General features: G+C 41.1%; 1 protein-coding gene across 6 annotated transcripts in view; it reads right to left on the bottom strand.

Moving 5' to 3' along the window:
* mef2d (myocyte enhancer factor 2d) overlaps positions 1 to 23,579 on the bottom strand; it is a 100,810-nt gene that overhangs the window by 58,625 nt on the left and 18,606 nt on the right. For all 6 annotated transcript variants that reach the window (XM_030749295.1, XM_030749300.1, XM_030749301.1 and 3 more), the window contains exon 2: positions 4,398 to 4,787. In XM_030749295.1, coding sequence (XP_030605155.1) covers positions 4,398 to 4,451 — 54 coding nt within the window. In that variant the 5' untranslated portion in view covers positions 4,452 to 4,787. The remainder of the gene's footprint in view (positions 1 to 4,397; positions 4,788 to 23,579) is intronic.

Below are 23,579 nucleotides of genomic sequence, written 5' to 3' on the forward strand. Positions count from 1 at the left end.
CCTTCTCCTCTCTTATTTTCTCGCCCTCGTTTTCTCTTCCTCTCTTCTCTCTCGCTTTTTTCCACATCCTCTCTCCCTCCCTCACTTCGCACTCGCTCACTCATTGCTTCCTGCTGCCACAAATCAAATTATATCGGGGTCGTATCCATGGGCAACCGACTCCCCTCCTCCCCCCATTTCCCACCTCATCACACACTGCTACCATCATCTCACCCCCCCACCCTCACCCCTCCCCATCTTTATCTCTCTGCCTATCTACATATAGCCCCACTCCTCTCCCTCCTCTTTCTCTCCCTCTCTCTCTCTGCCACACACACACACACACACACACACACGCACACATACACACACACACACACACACGCGCGCACACACACACACACGCACACACACAGAATGAGCAGATAAATTATGTGGCGATGTTGGAAAAGGAGGAAATTACGGTTGCGCGGGATGACAGGCCTGGTTGGTGATGAAGACACAAGCCACCGCAAACAACAACAACTGTTCCCTAAAAAATTATAAGGTCATCCACCCGCACTTAAAACAAATAAAATCCATCCCAACATCCCAACAACGCCTCTGTTTTTCTTTCTTATTCTTTTCTTAGAAAAAAGTAGGCAGTGGGGTACTGACTTTCGGTCTGAGCTTCAATCTTGCTGTTTACCACAAAGGATAAACAAGCTGGAGGTAATTGACATTAAGAGCAGAACTGCCAGGTAACCAATGGCAACTGAAGAATAAGACATCCTCGGTGAGGAGAGTAAGAAAGAAAGGGGACGAGTGGTTTCATCTGTGTGTGTGTGTTTGTGTGTGTGTGTGTTTGTGTGTGTGTGTGTGTGTGTCTCTCTCTCTCTTGGCGAGGTTGTGGTTGTGTGGCAGATGGATGAGGAAACCACCACTGACAACCACAACCTCCTCTTGCTGTTTCCTGTAGCCAAAACCCTCTCTTTCATTTACTAGCTTACAGTTTCGCTCGCACATTTAGTTTGAACGGCTTAGAAAAAAAAGAGACGAAAACAAAAAAACACCACTGCGTGTCACCATGCTGCTTTCAGTACAGGTAGCCCTATAGCACTATTACTTTTCTTTGAAATGTGAAGTAACAGTAGATAAAAGTATCCACTGGAATGGCATTTGAGAGGTCTAAAGTAGAGACAAAAGTTTTCCCAACAGTAAATTGCCGTTTCAACGTCCTCTGTGTTATGACTTCACTTGTAATTAAGGTGCTCCTCTAGTAATACTTTAATTGCCAAGTACTGTGCTGCAAATAAATAAAAGAGAAATATAATCAGCTGTTTCTCCAGAGTCTCTCTTGTCCTGTGGTACAGCTCCACTGTATTGTCCTTAATTGTTTTCACACAAATGTTGGGAGCAATTCTGTTGAACTATAATTCAAAAGCAGTGTCTGATTTTGATTAGTTAATTTTCAGTAAATTTGTATTTATTATTACTTTTGTCAGTTTCGCGTTATTTCAGTGGCCATTGTGGGTTTTTCTTTCTTTAACAGACGGCTTCCAGCGATTTTGTCGGCGTCTGCTTCGGCCTACACTAAAATCAGCGGCTACGTTAAGTCAAGGACACAGATGTCAAAAAGTAGCAGCAATGTTAACATACACTTTGTAAAAGACTAGTCACACAATGTCGAGCCCATCAGTTTGGTATGGTGGGCCGGTTAGAGTGAGAATATCCATAAGCCTTAACTAAGGAAAACAGACACAGGAGCAGTATACTGGACAAGAACCAGCTCAAAACTGATGCCGATCCAGAATCTAAATATCATCTTTAACTCTGGGTCAGTGTTATCAAAGGCACAACACAATCTTAAGTTCAGTGGATATTTCATGGTAAAATGTGTCCCAGGAGTAATGGTTTTGGTTTTCATGTCTGCAGTCTTGTTCCTTTGGATTTAATTTCCAAAAACAATCAGATGATGAATGTAATACTTCCACTGTGCTGTGCTCTACAGCTGTTGCTCAACTTAAATATGATTACTGATTCAGGATTCTTTCCTTTCTGGCAGGAAATCTTTCTTCTTCTTACATCTTGCTGCTAAAATGGGTCACAGTGTTAATGAAAAGTCAACTCTTTCTGTGTTATCTTTGATGTGACAAACACTATTCCAAATAAAGAAATAAATAAATCAAAGCATTCCAACATACCAGTCCTGTTCTTTTTTATGCGTCTTTGTCTTTGTAAGAAATGTGGTATTTGAGATGTTGTCATGTTTCCAGCCGGGGCCCACACTGAACGCTGTTTATTTTGCAGAGCTTATGGCAGCATCTCTGAATCAACATGTAGGAGGGTGACGGGCTCCATGTACTCCAAAATTCATTTGATTTCCTTTCAGAAGCTGCACTGTTCATTAGCTGAAGCAACACAGAGAAAGCGTCTAAAAACCACTTATTTCATGCTCTGTTCCACCTCAAACACTAAATGTCACTGAGAGAACAACTGAATCCTGCTTTACTGTGTCAATTGCTCTCAGTGAGAACATCAGATAAACGGGGGGGGGGTGTAAATGCCGAGTACAGTTTTGGTTCAGTTCGAGCATCAAAATGTCATCACGCTGACTGGTTTGACAAAGTAATCACTCGATCACAGTCAATGATTAATGTGAACATTACGATCACGTATTACCACAGAGTTCATCACCTTATCGACAAACTGTTCGACACCTGGCATAAGCACCGGCTCCATTTACCAAAAGCTGCCCGACCAGAAACAGCTACAACCCATCCCTCCTTTAAGGCCAGTTGTGTACTGATGAATAACAAGCCATCATACTTCACTGACCCCCTGCAGGCGCTGTTTCCTCTTCTTTATAGAAATGCAACCTGCTAAGATTGATGAGGAGAAAACTGAGGATGATTTTCCAAACCCTACAGTCACCTCGCTCTTATACTGCTCAGGTCTTATTCAGTCAGGCACCTTGTTCCTCCCCCCACGCCTGTCTCCCATCTTGTTTTTTCCTTTTCTCTCTGTTTTTGAAGGTGGGCACGTCAAATCCATTACTCAATCTGCTCAATGGAGCGAGGCCCATTTACCAGTTGACTCATTTTAGATGGATCATTTACCCTTTCATCCTTTCTGACAATGCCACTGATGTAACCGGAGGGACTGAGTCTGTTTTTTGGGGGAAATATAGTTTTTTTGCCTTTTGTAGGAAGGGGAGGTGTCAGCGAAACCCCACGACACTTCTGCAGAGTCATATGAGCCTCATAAAACACAATGCTATTATACTGTTCTGTTGTGGCACTCCTGAGAGAGCTGCAACAATGTTGTTCATGCTACATGGGACATATGAAAAATGGAAAGGATCCCTGTGGGAATTTCTTATTGCCTGAGCTAAAGTATTCTGTCACCACAATGGAATTCAGTCCTGGAAAAGTGAAAATGATCATTTCTTTGTTAGATCTGAGTAGGATGGATGAGAGCTATCCAGAGAGATCAATCTAGTTACATGCTGCATCTACTGGCTGTATATGCATCATTTAACACTCCTGAATGGATCACGAAGATGTTCTGAGTTTAGCTCGGGAATTAAACAAATATTTGTGTGTCTCTTAATCTTGTCTTTAGGCTTCAATGTAACCATTTAGCTTCAGCATAGCTAATGAGTTCTTTAACAAAAATATAACAATGTCTGGACTACAGAGATCTGACCTAGAAATAAGCAGCATGTGTTTCCTGTGCTTTCTGCTACAAGTTTCTGAAGCAAATGGAGGCCGACGCTGAAGAAGATGAAGTAATGACACAAACAGTCCCACAATCAGTGGTGACATCAGCTCAAGAAATCCCGCTCGGTGAGAAGACAAATGGAGACCTATACCATCTACTGCTGTCTGTGAGGACATACGTGCCACTTTTAACAATATTCTATCTTTATTGTAAACATATATCATGATGTATAATCTGTGCAATTCATAACAAAATAACAAAACAAATAACCTATTTAATGTGCTAATTTTATATTACAAATTCCTTAGAATAATTACTCCAAACAACTGATTTTCCAGAGTTTTTGCATGAAATTATATTCCTGAAAAATCTATTTCTTTTACTCAATAAGTGATAATATTAAATCACCATGACTTAAGATTGCATGAAATTCACGACATACTTCATTCCATGGTGGTTTGAAATTTTCCCATACACATGCACCAGGGGCAATATGGGATTCATTTTCTTGCATAAGACCGCATCACCACATGAACAGAAGGAGCAAAGGACTGATCTACAAGTCCGGCTATTTATAATTATCCACAACTTTTTTTTAAGTTATACTTCAGTTCTTTCAGTCCTCTCCTTTTAGTACACTATCTCTAACAGTTCCTGAAACAAGTTTAACAGAAGTTACTTTACATATTATGGCGGCTCGTGTCTTTGGCGCTAACCTGCTTGTTGCGCTCGTCAGTGATCCTCTGAATCTGGATCTTTTTCCTCCCCATGGTTCAGGTGTTGCAGTGGGAGGATCAGGGGAAAGTGACAAGGTCTGAGGTCACGGATGGCTGCTGTTGCTTTTCCTCCTCTTGAATCTCTATTCACTTTCAGTTTGCCCTCTCTGTGCACACTGACCCTGTTTGGAGCACGCAGGCAGGGAGGCTTTCACTACAAAGATTGAAAAAAATAAAATCAAAAAAAAAGAGGGAGAAGGAAGAGAGGAAGTACGGGGCTCTGTGTGCAGCACGCTTTTCAGATCATGGTCCTGTTTCTGGGGGCAGGTCGTCCACACTCAGGCTGAACTGGGATCTTCTGCCCTCCCCTTCACCTCAGCTGGGCAGCTCCTGGAAAACAACATAGAGACATTTATCAGGCTGAGAGAGATGGAGACAAAGACTCCAAAAAGGGCAGTGAGAGTGAGACTTTATTTGTATACCATGACCCAATTTGGCTACTACAAACCCAACATATATGAGAGAATAAATGATGCAGCAATCCATTTGAGGCACCATCAAATCAGAAGCACATTTGGCTGAAATGAGGAGTAGGTGAGGGGGCTGGGAGTGTTTGTGGCTCTACATGCAGAGCAAGAGGCCCTCAGGGGCCCGCGAGTCGGGAGGCTGTGCTGTGTCAGCTTCATTAGAGGCATCACCGCCACATCACTGATCTGCTGGTCGCCCACGGCAACCGGCTGCCCGGCCCGGCCCGCCTGACACACCGAATGTGAATTCCCGATCAGAAGCACATTAGAGAGAATCCACTGAGTCTGTGGATTCTACCCATTTTCCATTTTCAAAGCACTGTCTGTGATCATTCCTCTACAGGAAGCTCAATAGACAAGACAATATGACAATCTACACTATGCTGAAGGAAAGTATGTTAAATGTATAAAATGTCTATATAAATAATCAAAGGGAATTTCATTACTTTTCTCAGACTGAGATTTTCCAGAGTCTCGTGAAAGATACCTGACACATTTGCAAAGCAGTTTGAGTGGGCAGATTTCCAGTGACACTTAACATTTAAAGACGGGGTGGCCAATGCTGTTTTCTGACAATTAATATCATTATGCCTTATTACCTAAACTGGATGCTGACCTAATTTCATGCAGAACAGCAAAAGATGAAGAGTGTAAAAATGTGTGTCTAATTCACTCATACATCTAACTAACCATGAAATAAGGGTGGTCTGGGATATGCTACGGTGCCTGATCAAAAACAGAGGATGGGTACATTACGGATTCCATATTTTAAAAAGGGCAAGTCAGGGAGAGACAGCCCAGAGTGTTTCTGCAAATTCATGCAAACTCATGAATGAATGAGACGGCAGCAGCCCAGGAATGGCAACAGAGGCAAGGACCGTTTTAGGCCCTGTTACTACTATTTGCGGTTCATCTTAAAAATAGCGCTCTATATATACATACAAATTGTGTGTACACACAGCACAGCAGCATGCGAGCACACACACACACACACACACACACACACACACACACACACACACAGAGTGGTAGCCAAGCGGCAGAATTACAGAGCTAAATCATCTGGAAAGCAGTGCGTACAGACACCAGCTCCTCAGCATTGTTTGCATTCCCTCTACCTGGGAGAGCAGCAGCAGAAAAACGCCCTCTATTTACATCCATTCTTATGAAACAAAGAAAGTGAAATAGTCTGTCATGAGACTGGCATTCCTTTTGTGCTGCTGTGGGAGCTGCACTGCATGCTCGTTTAGAGAGGATGCAATTGGCTTAGCTTTGGAGATGAGTTGCCTATGAATTATGCACTGATGGGAAAGAGTGGAAGGGGGCTGAAGAAAGAGTGTTATGAGTGTCATAATTGCTTTGTAAAAAGGCTTGATGGAGAACTGGAGGCTGCCTGAGCCCGATTTTTACACTGTGCGTCTACAGCGAGCTGCAGGAACTGAATGTACTGTATTGGCAAGCTCTTTCACATATTTGGTTCCAGCCCCTTCAACAAAATAATTTTATAAAAATCCATCTCATCTGCTTCTGTTCATCCTCGTCTTCTCCCTTTTCAATGGTACAAATTTAATAGGCAAAACTAGCAAAGGATAATGAATTCTACCTGGATCACCTCATTAGTGTACTTCTGGAAAGAGCAGGCATTTCTTTATGTTGCACATTCATTTCTTTCATTTAACTTCAAATATGGCAAGAAAGTGGCAGTGAAATATTTTAATAAAATAATAACGAGGTGTGCGTTCATTCTCTCATACAGCCTTTGTTAGCCACAGAGCAAGTAGGGGACTCACTCCAGTTGCAGTGAAGTTCAAAGGCAGCAAACTGAGGGATTTGTCTTTAGGCTGTGGGCTGATCACACATGAAAAGGCTGCTTTATCTGCCTGGGGTGGTCAAGTCTCAACCTTTTACCCTTCATGCTACTGCAGCTCGCTTCCCATGTCTGATGTCAGGCAGAATCTCGGCTCTCACATGGGAAGTGGAGAGCCTGGAGTGCATCTGTTGCCTCACTGAACCGACACAAGTGATAGAGAGGCTCTGGACAATGATAAGATAAATGCTGATAATCAGGAATCTACACTGGACCGAGATTAGGACCCTGGGGAACACCTTATATACTTTATTCTTTCAAGAAGCCAATGAAAAGCTATTCTTTAACAATTTATTACAACCGGAATTAAGAAAACTAAATAAAGGAATATAGAACTTTTAAGGAAACTGGGCAATCATAAAAGTACAGCTGCACTACATTTCTACAGTTTTTAACTACAAATACTAGAATATTATGGGCTGTCCAGGTTTGATGAAAAATTAATCATCCTTTTAGATAAACTGGGTAACTTCATGTTGAAAAATCTCTTTGGCTTCTGACGCAAGATGCTTTCATACACATTGGCACCAAAGCAGAGATATTCTACCACACAAGAAAAACTAGAAAATTGAGTATTTCTATTTCTTCTACTAGTTCTTTTCTGTTCTTCTTAATTAGCTCAGTTTGGGGTTGGCTCCAGTGTCCTTTGAAGATGCACACTACTTTCTATACTATCTAACAAAGGACTACCAGCCTCAAAATATCTGACAATTATAAATTAGTAATACATTGTAATGTACTGTTTTAGACATTAAAAAAATGCATAATGCAGAAAACCATCTAAATGAGAATCTGGTCATCAAAATAATATGTCTTAAGGGAGTTTCATAAATCGTATAAAAAAGAAAAATATTGTTACTGCAGGAATGTGTTGGCTAAGCTCTAGAGAGGGCACATCAGGTCACCGCTTTAGGGCAGTCTATAACAAAGATTAGTCCATAAAAGAACAGTTAGAAAATTTTGCAATGCATCACTATCCCTGAAATCTACTGCCATGGCTGTTAAACATTTCAAAGCATCAAATCTTCTATTCTAATGATGTGGGTGGAAACCCACGAGGTACAGGGGTAATATTATGATTTTAACATTTATTCATGAGGAAAAAGTTGACAAGGATGCTTTATTCTGCAATAACTTGCTTCACTTTTATGCAGAGCTATAGCTGGAAGCTTTTCGTTGCAACCCCTCTCTTTCAAAGTTAGACAGTAAAACAATAAAAACCTTCCTTTGGGCAATCAGGGGTTAAGTGACTTGCTAAAGGGCACGCCATCCAGATTTTCCCAGCCAGTCAAGGTTTGTGAACTACTGACCTTCCTCCTGACAACCTGCCTGGCTGTCCCTGAGGCTAACGCTGCCCTCGATATTTCTGATTCAATACGACCAGTGTTTCTGCTACAGGCTCAATGTGCCAGAACCTGCGGGGAAAGGGACATACTTACATGCCACAAAATGCAGCAGGAAAACAGGGTGTTTGGGTTAGACATGATCTCTGTCAGTACAGCATTCTTTTGGCTTTTATGATGGAAGATGTGATGTAATCAGATGATGATGAATCTCTGTGTGTGTGTGCACACTAAAGCCTGACAGCTACCGTGAGATATTTGGGTCAGAAATGAGCGATAACTCAAGCAGAACAAAATTTGCAACAGACCGGTTTTAATTAAAATATACTATCAGTGCTTTATTTAATTGTTTTTTTGTTTTTTTCCTGTTGCTATGGGTTCATGACATGGGTTTTCTTAGCGTGACACTACAGCCTGTACGGTTAACCAAGGAGACACCAATCACCAAATTCACACGTATATCATACAGTATTCAGTGAGAATGCATCTGACATGGACTATCTCCTGTTCTATGTGACATGTAAGAAAGGGCAGCTTTAGACAATGTCCTGACTTGACTCTCATATCATTGTATGGAGTTCATCTGCAAAAATTACTTTGATACCGACGAAATCTTCTGCAGAAGAAACATGATGATTCTTAGAGAAGCTCTAATGTTTTTTTTTTTTTCCTGTGATTTTTAAGCTGATGCATGGATATTTGCTCATAATTAACAAAAAATACATTAGTCATTACTCTCAAAAAATTTTAGAGGAGGGTTATCAGTATGCCCATATGATAAACACTGAAATACCAATACATTGGTCAGGTCTGAGTATTATCTGTTTGTGTGCTTGTATGTGTTTGCGTGCGTTTTCCGGCATGTCCATTCTTTACTGTTGTGGTGTGTAAAGTGGCAGTGGAGCAGCCTGGAGCAAAGAGATAACAGTCAGCGGTAGAGGGCTGGCAGTCAGGGGCAGGAGTGGTGGTGGTGCTGAAGATGGTTCTGGGCTGCTGGAACCTTGCCAAAAGACTACAGAGAAATCCATTACTTTTCCCACTCAGCACCAACATCTGCTAAAGCTGATCGCAACCAGCTCCACTGCAGACGCCCACTGTGTGCTGTCCATACGAGCCCAAGCTGTGATTACATCAACTAGGCTAAAATCATTCTCTAAAGCTTAATGGACGGAAAGCTGCCAATGTCATGGGAATTGTCTGAAACCTATATGTATGTGCTTCTGCCAGTTGTGATTGGGGTCAATTTAAATACTCAAAGGTATAAAGCATATAAATATATATAAACACATATATACACACACACACACCCAAGTCCAAGTCAGAGCTAAAGCAACACAAAAACACAGATCCAGAACAGAAAATACCACGAAGCTATAAAAACAAGCAGTTCTGAACTTCAGAACTAAGTTGAAAAAACAACACTGGCACAGTCCTCACACAGTCTGTTCAAAGAAAATTACTGAGGCAATAAACTCTCTTATTGCCAAGAAAAAGCATCCATTAAAGTTGCTGAAAGTGTCTTTTTCAGACAACAGACACTGACCCTGAACTGAGGTACACATTCACCAGCCAGTGGCATTTAAGTGAAGACTGCATAATCCAAAAATTGTCCCATGAATCACTGGCTATTGTTTACTAATGTTGATGTGATAGCTGGAACTTTGGAGGGGTTTATATGACTTTTGGCTAACAACTCAAAGTGAAAAAGTAGTGGTTGGTTTAAAGCCGCTGCCAAGAAATTCAAGTTTTAATTCATGTGTAACTGTTAAAAAAAAAAAAAAAAATCAGATTCAATTCAAAGTATACTTTGATACCTCATACTGATACTGAGATTCAGTTTGTGTCAGAAAGGGCTGTCATGTAGAAAGGTAAAACTGTGAAGATATTCTAAATATACTACACACTTAAAATGATAAATTTTGGGGGGGGTTAAAAAATTAAAAAATAAGTTTTGCCTCCATACAGGTCTTCTTCGCCACGCTGGAGATGTGACGGTCACCATTTACTATGAATAATAAGCGGACTATGGATGAGTACCTCACACAACTCAACCAAAAAAAAGAAAGAAAAAAAAGAAATTACACTCTGAGGCACAGCTTATATGAAAGGAGTCCAAATAAACTTGTTGGTTTTTGCAGACACATCAGTCAGTGGTAAAAATATACATGGTCCTCTAAAGCAAGCTCAGCTAAAGCGTACTATCAGTAGCAGTGACCGTTTGTCATGATATAAATATAAACAAATTATGTTGACCGTTGATGAAATATATAAAAATATCATTTATCAGGCCTTGCTGGCAAAATATCAGACATAGCCTCAAAATTGGCAGAGGAGTTCAGGGCTTCAAGTTTCAAGATGGGAGCAGTTTGCCTGGATATAGCTGCCAAAGTCATGACCTCTGCACCAGGCTTTGAAAATGACTGATCTGTGTCTTAGTTTGAGGTGAACACGGATCAATAATTTACCAATATTCATTTATCACTCAGCATTCCATTAAAATAGCTCTGACATGTTGGACAAAATACAATTTGACAAATGATCCAATCGCGTGCTCTGTTCAACTGGGAATCAAATGAAATTAAATCAGCAGGTGTCTGAGTTGGTGTCGCACCTGAGGTTTCATTTGCCTGAAGACAGAAAAGATGTAGCAGACTAAAAGAGTGATCAATATGAACATGCTCTTCTGCCTCATTAAAAACATAAGGATCAGAAACTCAACTCTCCAGTGTTTGGGACCTTTAAGGATTTAAGATTAAATGCCAGATCAAGCTCAAAACAGTGTTGAAAGCTTGATTAATTTGTAAGCAGAAAATGAATTTGAAAACGTGTCATTTTTCTTACACAAATGATCATCATCCACTTGGGATTCTAACCATTCTTTTCCCCCAAGTCCCCCACAAACATCTTAATTACAAAAAATACATATTCACGCTAGGTCACTGACATCTTGAAGGCATTAATGCCGCGTTTCATACATAGCACGCCATCTTCAAGATGCATTACACTAATGAATTAGATTTTGTAAGGGCACTGGGAGAGGAGAAGTCTAATAGATCTGTTCCTCGGTGGGACACAGACAGAACCATCAATGGGGCTGAAGTTGAAGGTTTGGGGGGCTGGGAGAAGGTTGGCATGTAACTGGGTCACTGAAAATGTGACCCGGCGAGCCCAACCTTGAGGGTGTTCTGCCAGCACCAGCTGTGTGATATTTACAGCCTGTTGCCTCATGTTCCCGGGCAACCGTTGAACACAGCTCCCACCACACTCGAGCTTCAGGTCACCCAGCATGCATCTTTACAATATCAACAAAACCCTATGGTTGATTTTGTGGTATATCAGCAGGTGGAGTGAAGGGAGGGCATTGTGACAAATAGTGGAGGAGGAGAGGGAGATGGAGGAGGGAGCTGCTGGCCTCGTATCTGAAGCCTGGCTTATGATTGTGCCTGTGCTTCAATGCTGCCAACCCTGGCAGTGGAATATGATCTCCCCTTCCCCCTTCTCTTCTTAACCAATCAGGGGTGAGACTTTAGAGAGGTGGGAGAGAGTGGGGAGGGCTGATGCAGTGCAAGGGCAGCACTTCTGAGGTGATGGTGGTGGTTTGGGGCAAGAGATGAGATGGGATGGGAGGGGTGGTAAGGAGATCTGTGCCTCTTGGCTTGTGAATCACGCCCGCGCTGCTGGGTCGCTATCAATACTGCAGTCTGCCCGAGCACGTACACACACTCCCAACCACGTATACAAAAAAACAAACAACAGCACGCACAAAAAAGAGAAACACACCTACGCACTTAACACGGGGCGCCCTAACTGTCACTGATCTGCTGTTTGCGTTCATAGCCTCTGGCATGAATACAGCAAAAATACCCTGATAATACCCATAATGCATGTATATACTGTATGTGAGTGCACACAAAGACTCACAAAGATGTCTTTTGTGCAAAAGATTAGAAACCATATGGAGCACAGGGGACTTGTTGGCAGGCCACACAATACTTCCACTGTAATTTGTTGTTGATCGAGACCTGCTCCGCTCACGGCATCGCTAACCTGGACAATGTGGTTTGACCTGTCGGGTTACATCATGACCAAAAGATAAATGGTCCAAACATGTTCCGGGGAACACCCTGAAAGGTGTGGGGTGATCAGATGAGCCATTGGCTAATAGTTTTATGTGAAAAACTCTTACTGTGCTGTACAGTTTGTTGATTTGTTTGTTGAGCTTGAGGCAATTAAAGTTTTTCTGCGTCAATGTAGAGCTGCAAGCAGTCAATTTAAATCATAATGACCTCGCTATTTATTATTTGTAAAATTAATCAAATGAAATCACATGCTTTTTCAAGAGCTGAAACTCGTGCCTAAAATCTCAACTAAACATGCATCATTAGTTATTTTTGTTTGATCAAGTCATCTAATTCTAAAATTAGTTAATTAAGCTTCAGAAATGTGGTCTGAGATACTCTAAAGTGAAAATTAGCTTGTTTGTGTAATTTTAAGTTCAATATATTTGGTTTGCAGTCATTTCCCTTCAGGCTGGGAACTCCTGCAATCATAAATTTCTTTATTTAGGACAAAAAAAAAAAAAAAAGTTACATGACAAACTGGTATGATAATGGCTAAATAAATAACTAATCAATCAACACTGTGCCATTACACTGAACTAGCTTACTTACAGTGTTTTTTTCAGATCACAGTAAATTAAACAGCTGCAATTTGATTTATAAATGAGAGTTACTCTGGCAGTGGCAATATTTAATGAATTTATTATTCATTCAAGTACTACCCATTACACTGGGCTTTGTTTGTCTTTAAGATCAGATCATTTATAATCTATAATCTGCCTCATTAGAGCAAATAGCGCAGTGTTTTGGAATGTAACTTGAGATGTGAGATCGTGTCCAGGTTCCCTCCCTAAAAGCTTTTCCCATCATTTCAAATGTGCTGCGCCACAACAACAAAAGGTATGTGACACAGAAGAATGCCCGCTAGACAAAACACTAATGACATCAATGTGACACTCGAGGACAGAGGGCGTACATGCTCAAGTCAGCGTACATACGATAGTTTGACATCACTAGTCGAACACGTTTTCATCAATGGAGCCTTCTGCAACAGCCAGACAGGTAAAATCAAGACAACCAACTGGCTCTAAAACATAGTGCTTTACCGCAAGTGGTGTCAGGTTTATTTTCATGAATGCAGGTGAGTGGGAGGAGGAATGTTGTTTTTTTTTTTTTTTTTCCCAGCAAAAAATACCTACCTATTTTTAACGTCCACCACAAACATTATGTTTATTTATCTATCATTAACTGTGTAATGTGGGCACCGCAAGTATGCGAAAGGCACTCAATAATAATAAACACTCAACAGAGTCTGGCGCACACACAAACACCACTGTTTTGAGAAGTAACTGTAATCCTTTCAACAATTTAACCCTCCCTATAGAATACCTATTTTTGGAAATACACCGACTGCGTCATGACTGTTTGTGCGTGTGGTCATTAGGAAGCACGGGATCCTTCGGCTCAGAGAGGCATCTTTCAATCTAGTCGCAGGAGATCGAGCCAGGTCGGCTTTGTTGTCAAGAAACCTTTCAAAACAAGCGTGGAGCAGCTGCTTGGAGACCCGCAAGTCCATCCACTCTTGTTCTGACTGGTTTAAAAAGCAGACGGCACCGAGGCAGCTCAATAAAACTTTAAGAAATGAGAACAACGTTATAATCATGCTGAGAAAAGGAAACTTATTTTCTGTCATCATCTCAAAATGAAATGCTGGCTTCTACAGAGCAATCAACAGCAGTGTAGCTCACGATCCATGTAATAATCTCCCATTTGTGGAATATGACTCTTCAAAATCCTGATATAGTTCTTTTTATACAAACAATACAAAGGCAGACAAATCAATTTAGGCCTGCAAATCAAAATATCTCTAGGATAAAACAACTTCTTGCTATTAATCTTGTGTTTCTTTGAAAAATCAGAGTATAATCAGAGCAATCACCAAGGTTAAAGAAGCCCAACAGCCATCTTCAATGCGTTATATCTCAGCATACGTATAGCACACAACAGGTGTCAAGGGCACGTGCAGCATGGCACTCAACTCACCATTAATGGTCATGTAAGCCTTCAATTCAAAGAAGAAAAAGAGCAGGTGTGACGTTATGAGCCGCACAACAACACAAGCTCTCAACCATAAATCACTACAAGAGACCCTCCCTCCACTCTCTCACCAGATTTGGGACTCGGGTAGATGTCAGTTCGGCAGCTGACGAAGAACAGCCAGCCACACATGGAGTCACCTCACACTCCTCTATATCTACCTCGTAAAGACCAACTTGATTGCTTTCCTGGACTGATTAGAGACCTCAGAAATCTCTGAATGTTCTTAAAAACAAATTTTTCAGAACAGCAACTTAAATCGAGCATGAAGAAGTTGAAAAATTTAACTTTTAGTCAGAGAAGAGGTAATGTGAACTCTGAAAAACTGCCCTCAATTATGAATTTAGCTCATTATGTGTTCAAGAAACGTAGCGTTCATTTCAGTTCAAAACAATTTCAGCACACACTCCAATGTCTCAATCAGTTGCTCTTACCGGCAAAGATTTAAGGTGCCAAAAAGGCGTTCTAGAAGTGCTAACAATAGCAGGAAAAATAAAATTGAGGCCTGTTAACTTGAAAAAAGTAGTTCCAAAGTAGTCCAAGTCAAAGATCACAGGGACACAGTCCTGAAGAGAAAGACAGTCCAGCTTAGAGCAGCACATGTGCCACTCCACCCACCATCGACTGCTCAAGTGACAACTGCTGGTGGAACACCTCACTCTGGACGCCCCAAATTACCCTTCTTACTGGACCCCCAGCACCACCAAGGCCCCCTCCTCTGCTGCTGTTTCTTGTCACTCCACCTCACTCCTCACAATTACACAGTACACTCATCCCCCTCCCTACCCGTAAACCCCTCCCAGGTCACCCTTTGCCCTAATATGCCTTCAGCAACTGCCACCAATTCATCAGTGTCTATGTTAGCAAACGAGGTGCGTGTTGGTCAGTCCTTTAAAGAATATTTCATTTTTTGTTTGGTTTTTTTTCCCAGCACATTTACTGTAAACACTTGTATTTTCTATAATTTATTACTAGATCAAATTTATCTTTATCAAATTATTACAAATTCCTCAATATAAAATGTTTTCCCATATAAAAAAAGAAAACAAATCGGAGACCCCTAGATCTAAAATGATGGTGAAAAATATCAAATTTGAAATGATATGAAATAGCAAAAACAGTACAGTACAATATTTTACCAAAAATCTGCATTTTTACTCTGCAAAAAAAAGGACTATTATCTGATATCTGACCTGATTATTTTACACTAATTTTATCTTTATTGATTAATCACCTCAGCCAGGTTGATCTTTTATACAAAAAAAAAAAAAAAATACAGTTAAATTGTGAAGTTACAATATAAGAAAGACTCATTTAATGGATTTAAACTATATTAGTGATACAATTTTAATGTAAAAATATGCAAAAAAAAATAGTGCAAACATGCTGTAATGCTGAAATCCTCAACTGATAAGGTTATTAACTGACTATGACTAATAACGTATTAATTACATTATTTATTGCTTTTTATACGCTTTCATACACTAAACAGAAAGTCTCTGTATTGAAGTCTATATGCATGTATATGTACCATCGGGGTAAGGGAGTCCACTAGCTGCCTAACTGAGTGTGTCAGATCCTTGTTGCACACCAATCTGTCCCTGGTGCACATGTGTGTGTATACATCTTCCATTTGGATCATGAGCTGCTGGCAGCACGGTGGCAGCTGCCTACATACCTTTTGTTCCTCTGGACTCTCAAAGGACCCCACCCCCAAAAATCTGTGTGCACGCACACACACACCCGCATGCTCAGCTGTCGGAGAGTTCAACACACCGGTAATGTCTCGTGCTCCTCTGCCAGACTGCTCAACATTCGATTTTACAATTACACTTCTGCTGTCAAACTTCAACAGCTACTCCGCCACATCTCCACCTCGCTGTCATCTCCAATGTGGACCACTGCTGACGGCTTTGATCTGACGCCACATCCAAATCCTAAAATACTTGGTAAGATACGGTTATATGACCACAGCAAGGACTGTAAAAGGAGAGCTTCACTCTCTGTGACTTTTTGCAACAGTGGCTCTGCTTCCCAAGAAATGAATCTCAGCCTGTGCCCTTTCCTGACCTTGAAATCTCCAAAGGGGGCCCGGAGGGTGTGGGAAATGGGAGGCCAGGAGTCTGCTAAACAGTTGTGTCATTGAGTTTCCACACACAGAGAATATATGTATGGATGCAGGCACATATATGCCAAGAACCCAACGGGTTAAACAAGGGGCAGAAATTCCAAAGGCTAAATTCATCTTGAAGCAGTAACTTATATGGATAAATCTGTAAGGGAGAGAAGAAAAAATGTTCACCCTTTGTGTATCTGGAGCAGGAAATCTGCCCATGGTTAGGAAAATATACACCACTACTAAATCCAACAATCCTAATGTCAGAGCACTGAGGGCACAATTACTTCCACAACAAACATGAGTGCTCAGATGGCCTTATCTTTCTGCCCCGTTCTCCAGGTTTTTCCCCCGCTTGCCATCCACATTTGTCATCCGTGTGCACGACTGCCTGGGGGCCCTCCATGTTGAACACACGGTGCTGGCCCGGAGCCTAAAATGGGGATCTATGAGCTTACCTCCGCTCTCACTGACAACTGAATGCAAGCGCGGGCCAAGACTGTGTGGTGCTGGCTACATGTGGTGGGGATCCGGCACCGAGGAGAGGTGGGGGAGGCACAAACACTAAGCAAAAGGATATCTATTCTTTCCTCTTTAGCAGAGCAGTGAGAAGAAGCAGCTCCTTTGCCCAGAGGCAAGTGTATTTATGTTGAAAGGAAACACAAAAGCATATAAGCTTCAGTTCTCGCAATGATAAATATCCATCCATGTAACTGCAAATCCTTGGAACAGTTGCAGGGAAGGCAAAACGATTTGTTTTTGTGTATTGTTCAACATGAAAGGTGTGCCACCTGAGTGATGTGCCATGACAAAGAAAAACTCAAGAGGTTTTGTTGAAGACAAGCTTATTTGGTACTTTGTCTTTGTACCCAATGACTAATAGGTTTGTGAATAAGCATGATATGCTTTCAAGGGTCTGACAGTGAATACCCTGATTATGCAAATCTGCCTCCCTCTCGAGGATGGGGTAAATTAAAAAAAAAAAAATGACAAAGCTTTTCTTTGGTGTGGCACTAGTGTGAGCAATTTTCTTGCATGTGACCTACATTATTAAGGAATTTTCCACATTTTCTCATCCTTATGACAAATCTCACAGTATAATACGGCTCAAAAGATGAACATTTCCAAGAGAACATACTCATCCAAACAATGAAGCTAATTACTCCACATTATCAGTGCCAGCATCCAGAGCCAATCTCTGTTTTACTTACATTTCATGTTAGAAATCTAGTGATTTCAGACCAGCAGGTTTTCAGATGCCCTAAAGCATCTTGAGTGGATCAAACCAGGTTCAGTTCCATTTTCACCATTTATTTTCACATATGTCTGCACAGAATACATTATGATAAACACAATGATTTTGCTTTCATTTCTTCACATCTACTTTTTGGTCACGAAGGTAGGGATTTGTTGCAAATAATAAAGACATGCAATACAAGTATCGCATGTCCACAACATGAGGTGATAATGAACCGGTCAATTGTTTAGATAATGAACTGACAGAAAATAGATAGAAACTCCTTGTTAGAATTCCTGTAGCCACTGGTGATGTTTTTTTTTTTTGTCAGACCAACAAAGATGTGCAGTTTACATCCAGGCAAAGTAATATAAATATTGTAAATGATTAGCAAAGTAATTAATTGTTTATTGATAAATCAATAAATCCAGAAATTTAGGCAATCTATTATTAAAACAGACATTCTACTCAAATCCAAAACTGTCGTAAAAACGGACAAGTTCTACTGGGTTCGCAAAATTTAAGGAAATGTGATTAATTAAATAAAGCTGGAGGAGTTTTGTGCAGCACTCGGAAGAATGCGATGACTGTTCCAGTCTGTTGTGGCTGAGCCTGAAGGGGAAGCTTCTGATTTACTGATCAGTCTGCCTTCCTTTCTGAAGGGTCCCTTAGCTTACCCTTAAGGTGCGTCCACAAAGGAAGTGATTTGTTCATTGTGCATCGCTTTGTTACTGACAGTTGGTCACTAGCGGACATTCCAGGCTCCAGTTCCCAAGGTAAGCCTCTAATATATTTACAACCTTGTCATATGTCAACTAATGCTATCCTGCACTCTGACTGGTAGTTGAGAAAAGTTTAACCCAGGACCCGCCCAATTTGCGTTGCTAGCAATCACTCAAAGTCGCTGAATGCCATTGACTTTCTATGGTCTCTGGTCGCCACGTCCCTGTGAACCACTTCCTGTGTGGACAGTAGTGTCTGTGTCCAGTCTAAAACCAGTTCCATGAATTTCCACCACCAAAAAGACTGTGGTGGCACAACACCATAAATTTGCTGGGCCTGGTGTTGGAATTAGTGATGTCAGTAGTTTTGGTAAGGGCTTTTGTCAGAAATTCACCAATGACTCAGAGATGTAGCCCACAGATTCTGCCTGCCAACATTTTTTCCATGTAAATTATCCCATCTTTTGCTATATGGTTCTCAAAATGCACCAGGGTAGCAGTGACTGTGTACCAGCACTGTCAACGTGTCAGTGGAAAGTAGGGAGAAGCTGCCTCCCACTGAGGTGTTTCAGGCATATCTGTAGATGGTTGAGCTCATAACATTTTTAAAGAAATAAATCTAAACTTTACACAGAATGTGAGCAGTTTAAAAACAGCATGAGATTGCACTGGAACACCTTTAGGGACTGTTGTATGTCACAGTACTGACCAGTATCGTATTTGTCTATATCTAATCTAGCCCTTGCTCGTCCAATGTGGGGAAATTCAGCATCTCCCAGCCCCTGGAGCTGTCGCAGGTACGGGTTAGAAGTCAAGAGCAGAAAGACAAGCCCTAACAGTCGCAGCAACCTGTTCTCCTCAACTGTCTGCCTCACTCAGCTGGCTCCACAAAGGCCCCAACCCCCACCCCATAAAAGCCTGTCTTTGCAGCTCCAAGCTTTTAGCTTTTCCAGGCTGTCACTGTCAAACACAGGAACAGTTTCAGGGATATAGATTATTAACATCAACGTACACTCCGTATTTGTCCTTAATATACTGCAAAATACTAATTTAAGCCCATCTATGGCTTTTGTTTGTTTTATGGCATAATCAATGAAGTACCATTGCTTTCATAAGGGAAATCAATCCCTGTTGACTAACAACATGCTTTTCTGTGTACAGTATACATTTTAATATGTAAAGTGTAGTAGTAAGCTTTTTCCATGTCCCTGCCAAGCGATTTAAAGTAAAATTAGAGCTGGCTCAGTTATTCTAATTAATGACCTGTGCGTGTAACTTTACCATATTTTAATCTATCAAGTAAATTAAAGCCATAAATCACTCAACACCTGTGACTCCCACGCCAGCATGACCGACTGGATTGTGAAAGACAGCAGAGATTTAGCTTGCACCCAGGAAAGCAATGAGAGCAGACGTCTGGAATCAAATGATCACCTATGTTAATTTCAAAGAGCTGTTGAGATCAAGAGGTCTGGAGGAGGAAAATTATCTAGTAAATGGTCATTCTATGTAACAAGAGACCTTTATTACCACAGATCTCAAAGCTCACTTGCTCTGACCTCCTGTAATCTATACAATTGGTTGTTAGTGATGTTGGTGATTTGGGACTTTAAGCTTATTATATGTCTGCACTTACTGTAAATTGTTATTTAGGAGAGCATCAGAGTGAATAGAAGTGAGTAAATAGAAGAAAAACTCATGGTACATGGTAGTGTGTGGTGGGCTGGCTCTTCAGCGACTCTCTCAGGCCTGATTTAGACTTATGCATTGGGTCTTTGCAGGACCTACGCACATAAACGGAAATCCCCTCTGAACCCTACACAGTAACCTATGACATAACCTAATGTGCACCTCTCAAGAAATTTAACTATATGTTGGGCCGACGCAGCTCATAACAATTGTGATTACTATGTAGGGTTCAGGGGTCCCGCAAAGACCTGACAAAGAAGCATAATTCAGGCCTCGGCCTGTGAATAATCTGACAACTTCATACATCGCTTTGGACTGTAGCTGCTAATGGTAGTCTTTGTTCTGCTTTGAGCTTAGCGTCAGCGAGCATATGAACTAGACCCCCACCTGTTACAGATTCTGGTTAGAGAAGGCCACCAGCTCTCCAAAGCAGAGCTGCAGGCTACGGTGTGGACTTAGGAGTTGGTGCAACAACCAAACAAGATCCTCTTTGGGGAAGCAGATATAGAGGACCAGCACAACAACAGCAAGCTGCGACTATTGCAGTAAGGTGGCTGGTTAGCAGCAACTGAACTTCTAACATAACAAAGGAACTGTCTGCCATCATACATAGTCATTCACTCAAATGATAATAATGAATAAAAATTGGAAAAGCTAAAATTAGTCACCAAATATACTTGGGTAGACATTAATATGCAGTACCAGTCAAAAGTGTGTCCAAACTTTTGACTGGTACTGTATATTTATGTTCCCCCTCCCACAGTAAAGTGTATTTGCAGTAAACACTACATGTTGTCATATAATAACCTGTAATTGGACTGCTGAAATGTTTGAAGTGTTACAAAGCTTTTTGCCAAACACAGAGAGGATTATTTCATACCACCTGGACTGACAATAAGCTAAAATTGGCTGATATACTGGCCTGGACCTCCATTCCAATGACAGGAAAAATAAAACTGAACCAACTCGAGCTTACTGGGCAGAATTAAGGGTGTAAACGCCATCTTCGTGCATCAGGACAAACAAAGACATAGTGATGTGAAAAAAATAGTGATAATCATTTCAATTTCTGCAGCTGTACAGGATCTTTGAAATCAGCATATATCGCCAAGGTTAACTGCTCTCAGAAACTACTAAAGCCGTTTCTTCAGCTGTGGTTTGATGGTTCATTTGCTACTGATCGTTCAGGGGAAAATGAAACAAAATAAGTCCCCTTCCAACAAGGAAGCTGCCAACATGAAACCAATGCTAAACAGAAGGAATAAAGTAAAACGAAACAGCAGTTCAGGATGAATATCAGATGTGATATATTTTACAATACTTTCCCTTTTTGTTGTTAAATTATGCATGCAGTTGTACCATAAAATAGACTGGAAGTTAGCAGACACAGTCAAGATAATCTCGACACCTGAAGATCACTGACACAACAAACACCGGAAAACACAACAATATCAAAGTTTCCACAATGCTTTAAACTGAAACAGAGTCTACTGAGCTCTAAGACAGTGGTACCTTCAAAAGTTGCTGCCACAATGCCCCTTATTATTTAAAGTTGAAGGTTTGGTCTTGTTTGATGATTACGAATTCTTTCAGACTAATTTCTTGTACAGTAATAAAGTAGCCTTGGGTTTTGGTTACAAAAAAATGAAAACCAAACATTTAGTGACATCCTTGTCTTCATCACACATCTAAGACATCAAACGTCCTGCTTATAAAAAGACAAAACATTGACATTATTCCTGAGATGCTTTCTGGCTTTTTGCATTTCTGGCTCCTAGTGAGGTGGCTTCTACTGGTCTGTTTTTTTGTTTTTTAATTTTTTGTTTTTTGTTTAAATAAACTAAGTGATTGACTCAGGCTACAATGAACAGAAAAGAGGCAAAGTAAGACAAGAACATCATGGCACTCAACGGAACCACGAGGTGCCGTGTTGTGCACTAACAAATCCCCAGAGGCGACGAGGCGTTTGATGTGCAATGGGGCAGTGAATGCCACACAGAGCCGGCCCTCCCCCAACCTCCACAAGCTCCCTGACACATTGACTAACAGACATGAACACACACACAACACACAACACACACACACACACACACACACACACAGTTCTCCTCAGAAACAGCTGACGTTTTAACAGGCTTACAACAGCTGACAGGCTACAGGTGGGGCAGAGGGGACCCTTCATAAGTCCTCTAACCCCCCCCCCCTCCTTTTAGTACCCGGCTCATAATTCCCCTCTGCAATTCACACACACACACACACACCTGTTGTGACTCCAGAGGAATTGTCCTCTATGAAAAGCCTTACTTCATACTGTATCACCCACCTACTCTCACAGACACATACGCTGTCTCCCCCTCAGTACATTAAAACAGGGCTTTATGACCCTTCAGCATGTGTTTGAGTGGTTCAAGTGTGTGTATGCTCTGTCCGACTGTAAAAACAGATGCTACCAGAGAAGAGAACTACGGGCTAAAAGCACTAAGCTCCTTTGCTTTGCTTCAGTGAAGCCGGTGCTGGCATTACAGCGAGGAGAAAACCATGCTGTCATGTTAATCCATAATCATTTTAACCCACAATAACCCTGGTTTTCGCTTCAATCACCACTGTATAAAAACAGTTTGACTGTATGTGGATCTTATAATCCTGAGGTCACATTAAAGCCAAGGAAAAACTGAGGCTCTACATCAACTCCGTTTATTCTCACACAGTCTTAATATTCTTTAGATTGTTGAGCGAGAAACTTTTCGGGCATTTAGATTCTGCAGCCACACAATGCGATTCTTCCTTTGATGGAGACAGAAAGGCTCCGTCACACAAGCCTTATTCAGGAATTTGGAGATACCACCCCTCTTGAACATTCTCCAAATGCTTTTGTCAGACATAGTTCTCTGCAAAGTGAATTGTGGTGAAGCGCAGCCGAGATATTTAGGACGAGTATCTGTTTGTAAAAAGGAGCAAAGCTGAGAAGAAGAGAGGGGATTTGAAAGCACAGCACTTCTTTGGATTGGATGAGAAACCATGGGGTGAAAGAGAGAGAGAGAGGAAAAAAAAAAACACACACACACATATCTGGATTATGTATTCTTGCTGCGTGTGCAAAACAGAGCAGAAAAGAAGTTTCCATAACTTCGAGTACAGAGTATTTCCTCTCTTTTCATCCACAAGGTATCACTATAACAGGAAATTATTTACCAGCATTCATTCACATGTGATTGTATAACTTAATAGGAGGCGAACAGAGAAACTGGATTATGGGTCCTTTTTTTTTTTTTTAAACAATTTGGAAATAAATCTCAAACCAAAGCGCTCACGTACCACACTACTAGAGTTAATGGTTATAGCGCCTGTTTAATACTTCAATGTTGTTGAAACAGGAGATTTACTGACTTCTTGAAATAATTCATAAAGACAAGGGAGTCAAGGCCTTTCACACAGGAAGTGACAAACGCTGACCACTAGGCCTAAAATCTCTGTTGTGCTGGCTGCTGCGTAAGCCTGTATTTTGTCATTTTTTGTGGCCACTTAT

This window comes from Archocentrus centrarchus, chromosome 16 (genome assembly GCF_007364275.1).
Source record: "Archocentrus centrarchus isolate MPI-CPG fArcCen1 chromosome 16, fArcCen1, whole genome shotgun sequence".
Classification (NCBI taxonomy): domain Eukaryota; kingdom Metazoa; phylum Chordata; class Actinopteri; order Cichliformes; family Cichlidae; genus Archocentrus; species Archocentrus centrarchus.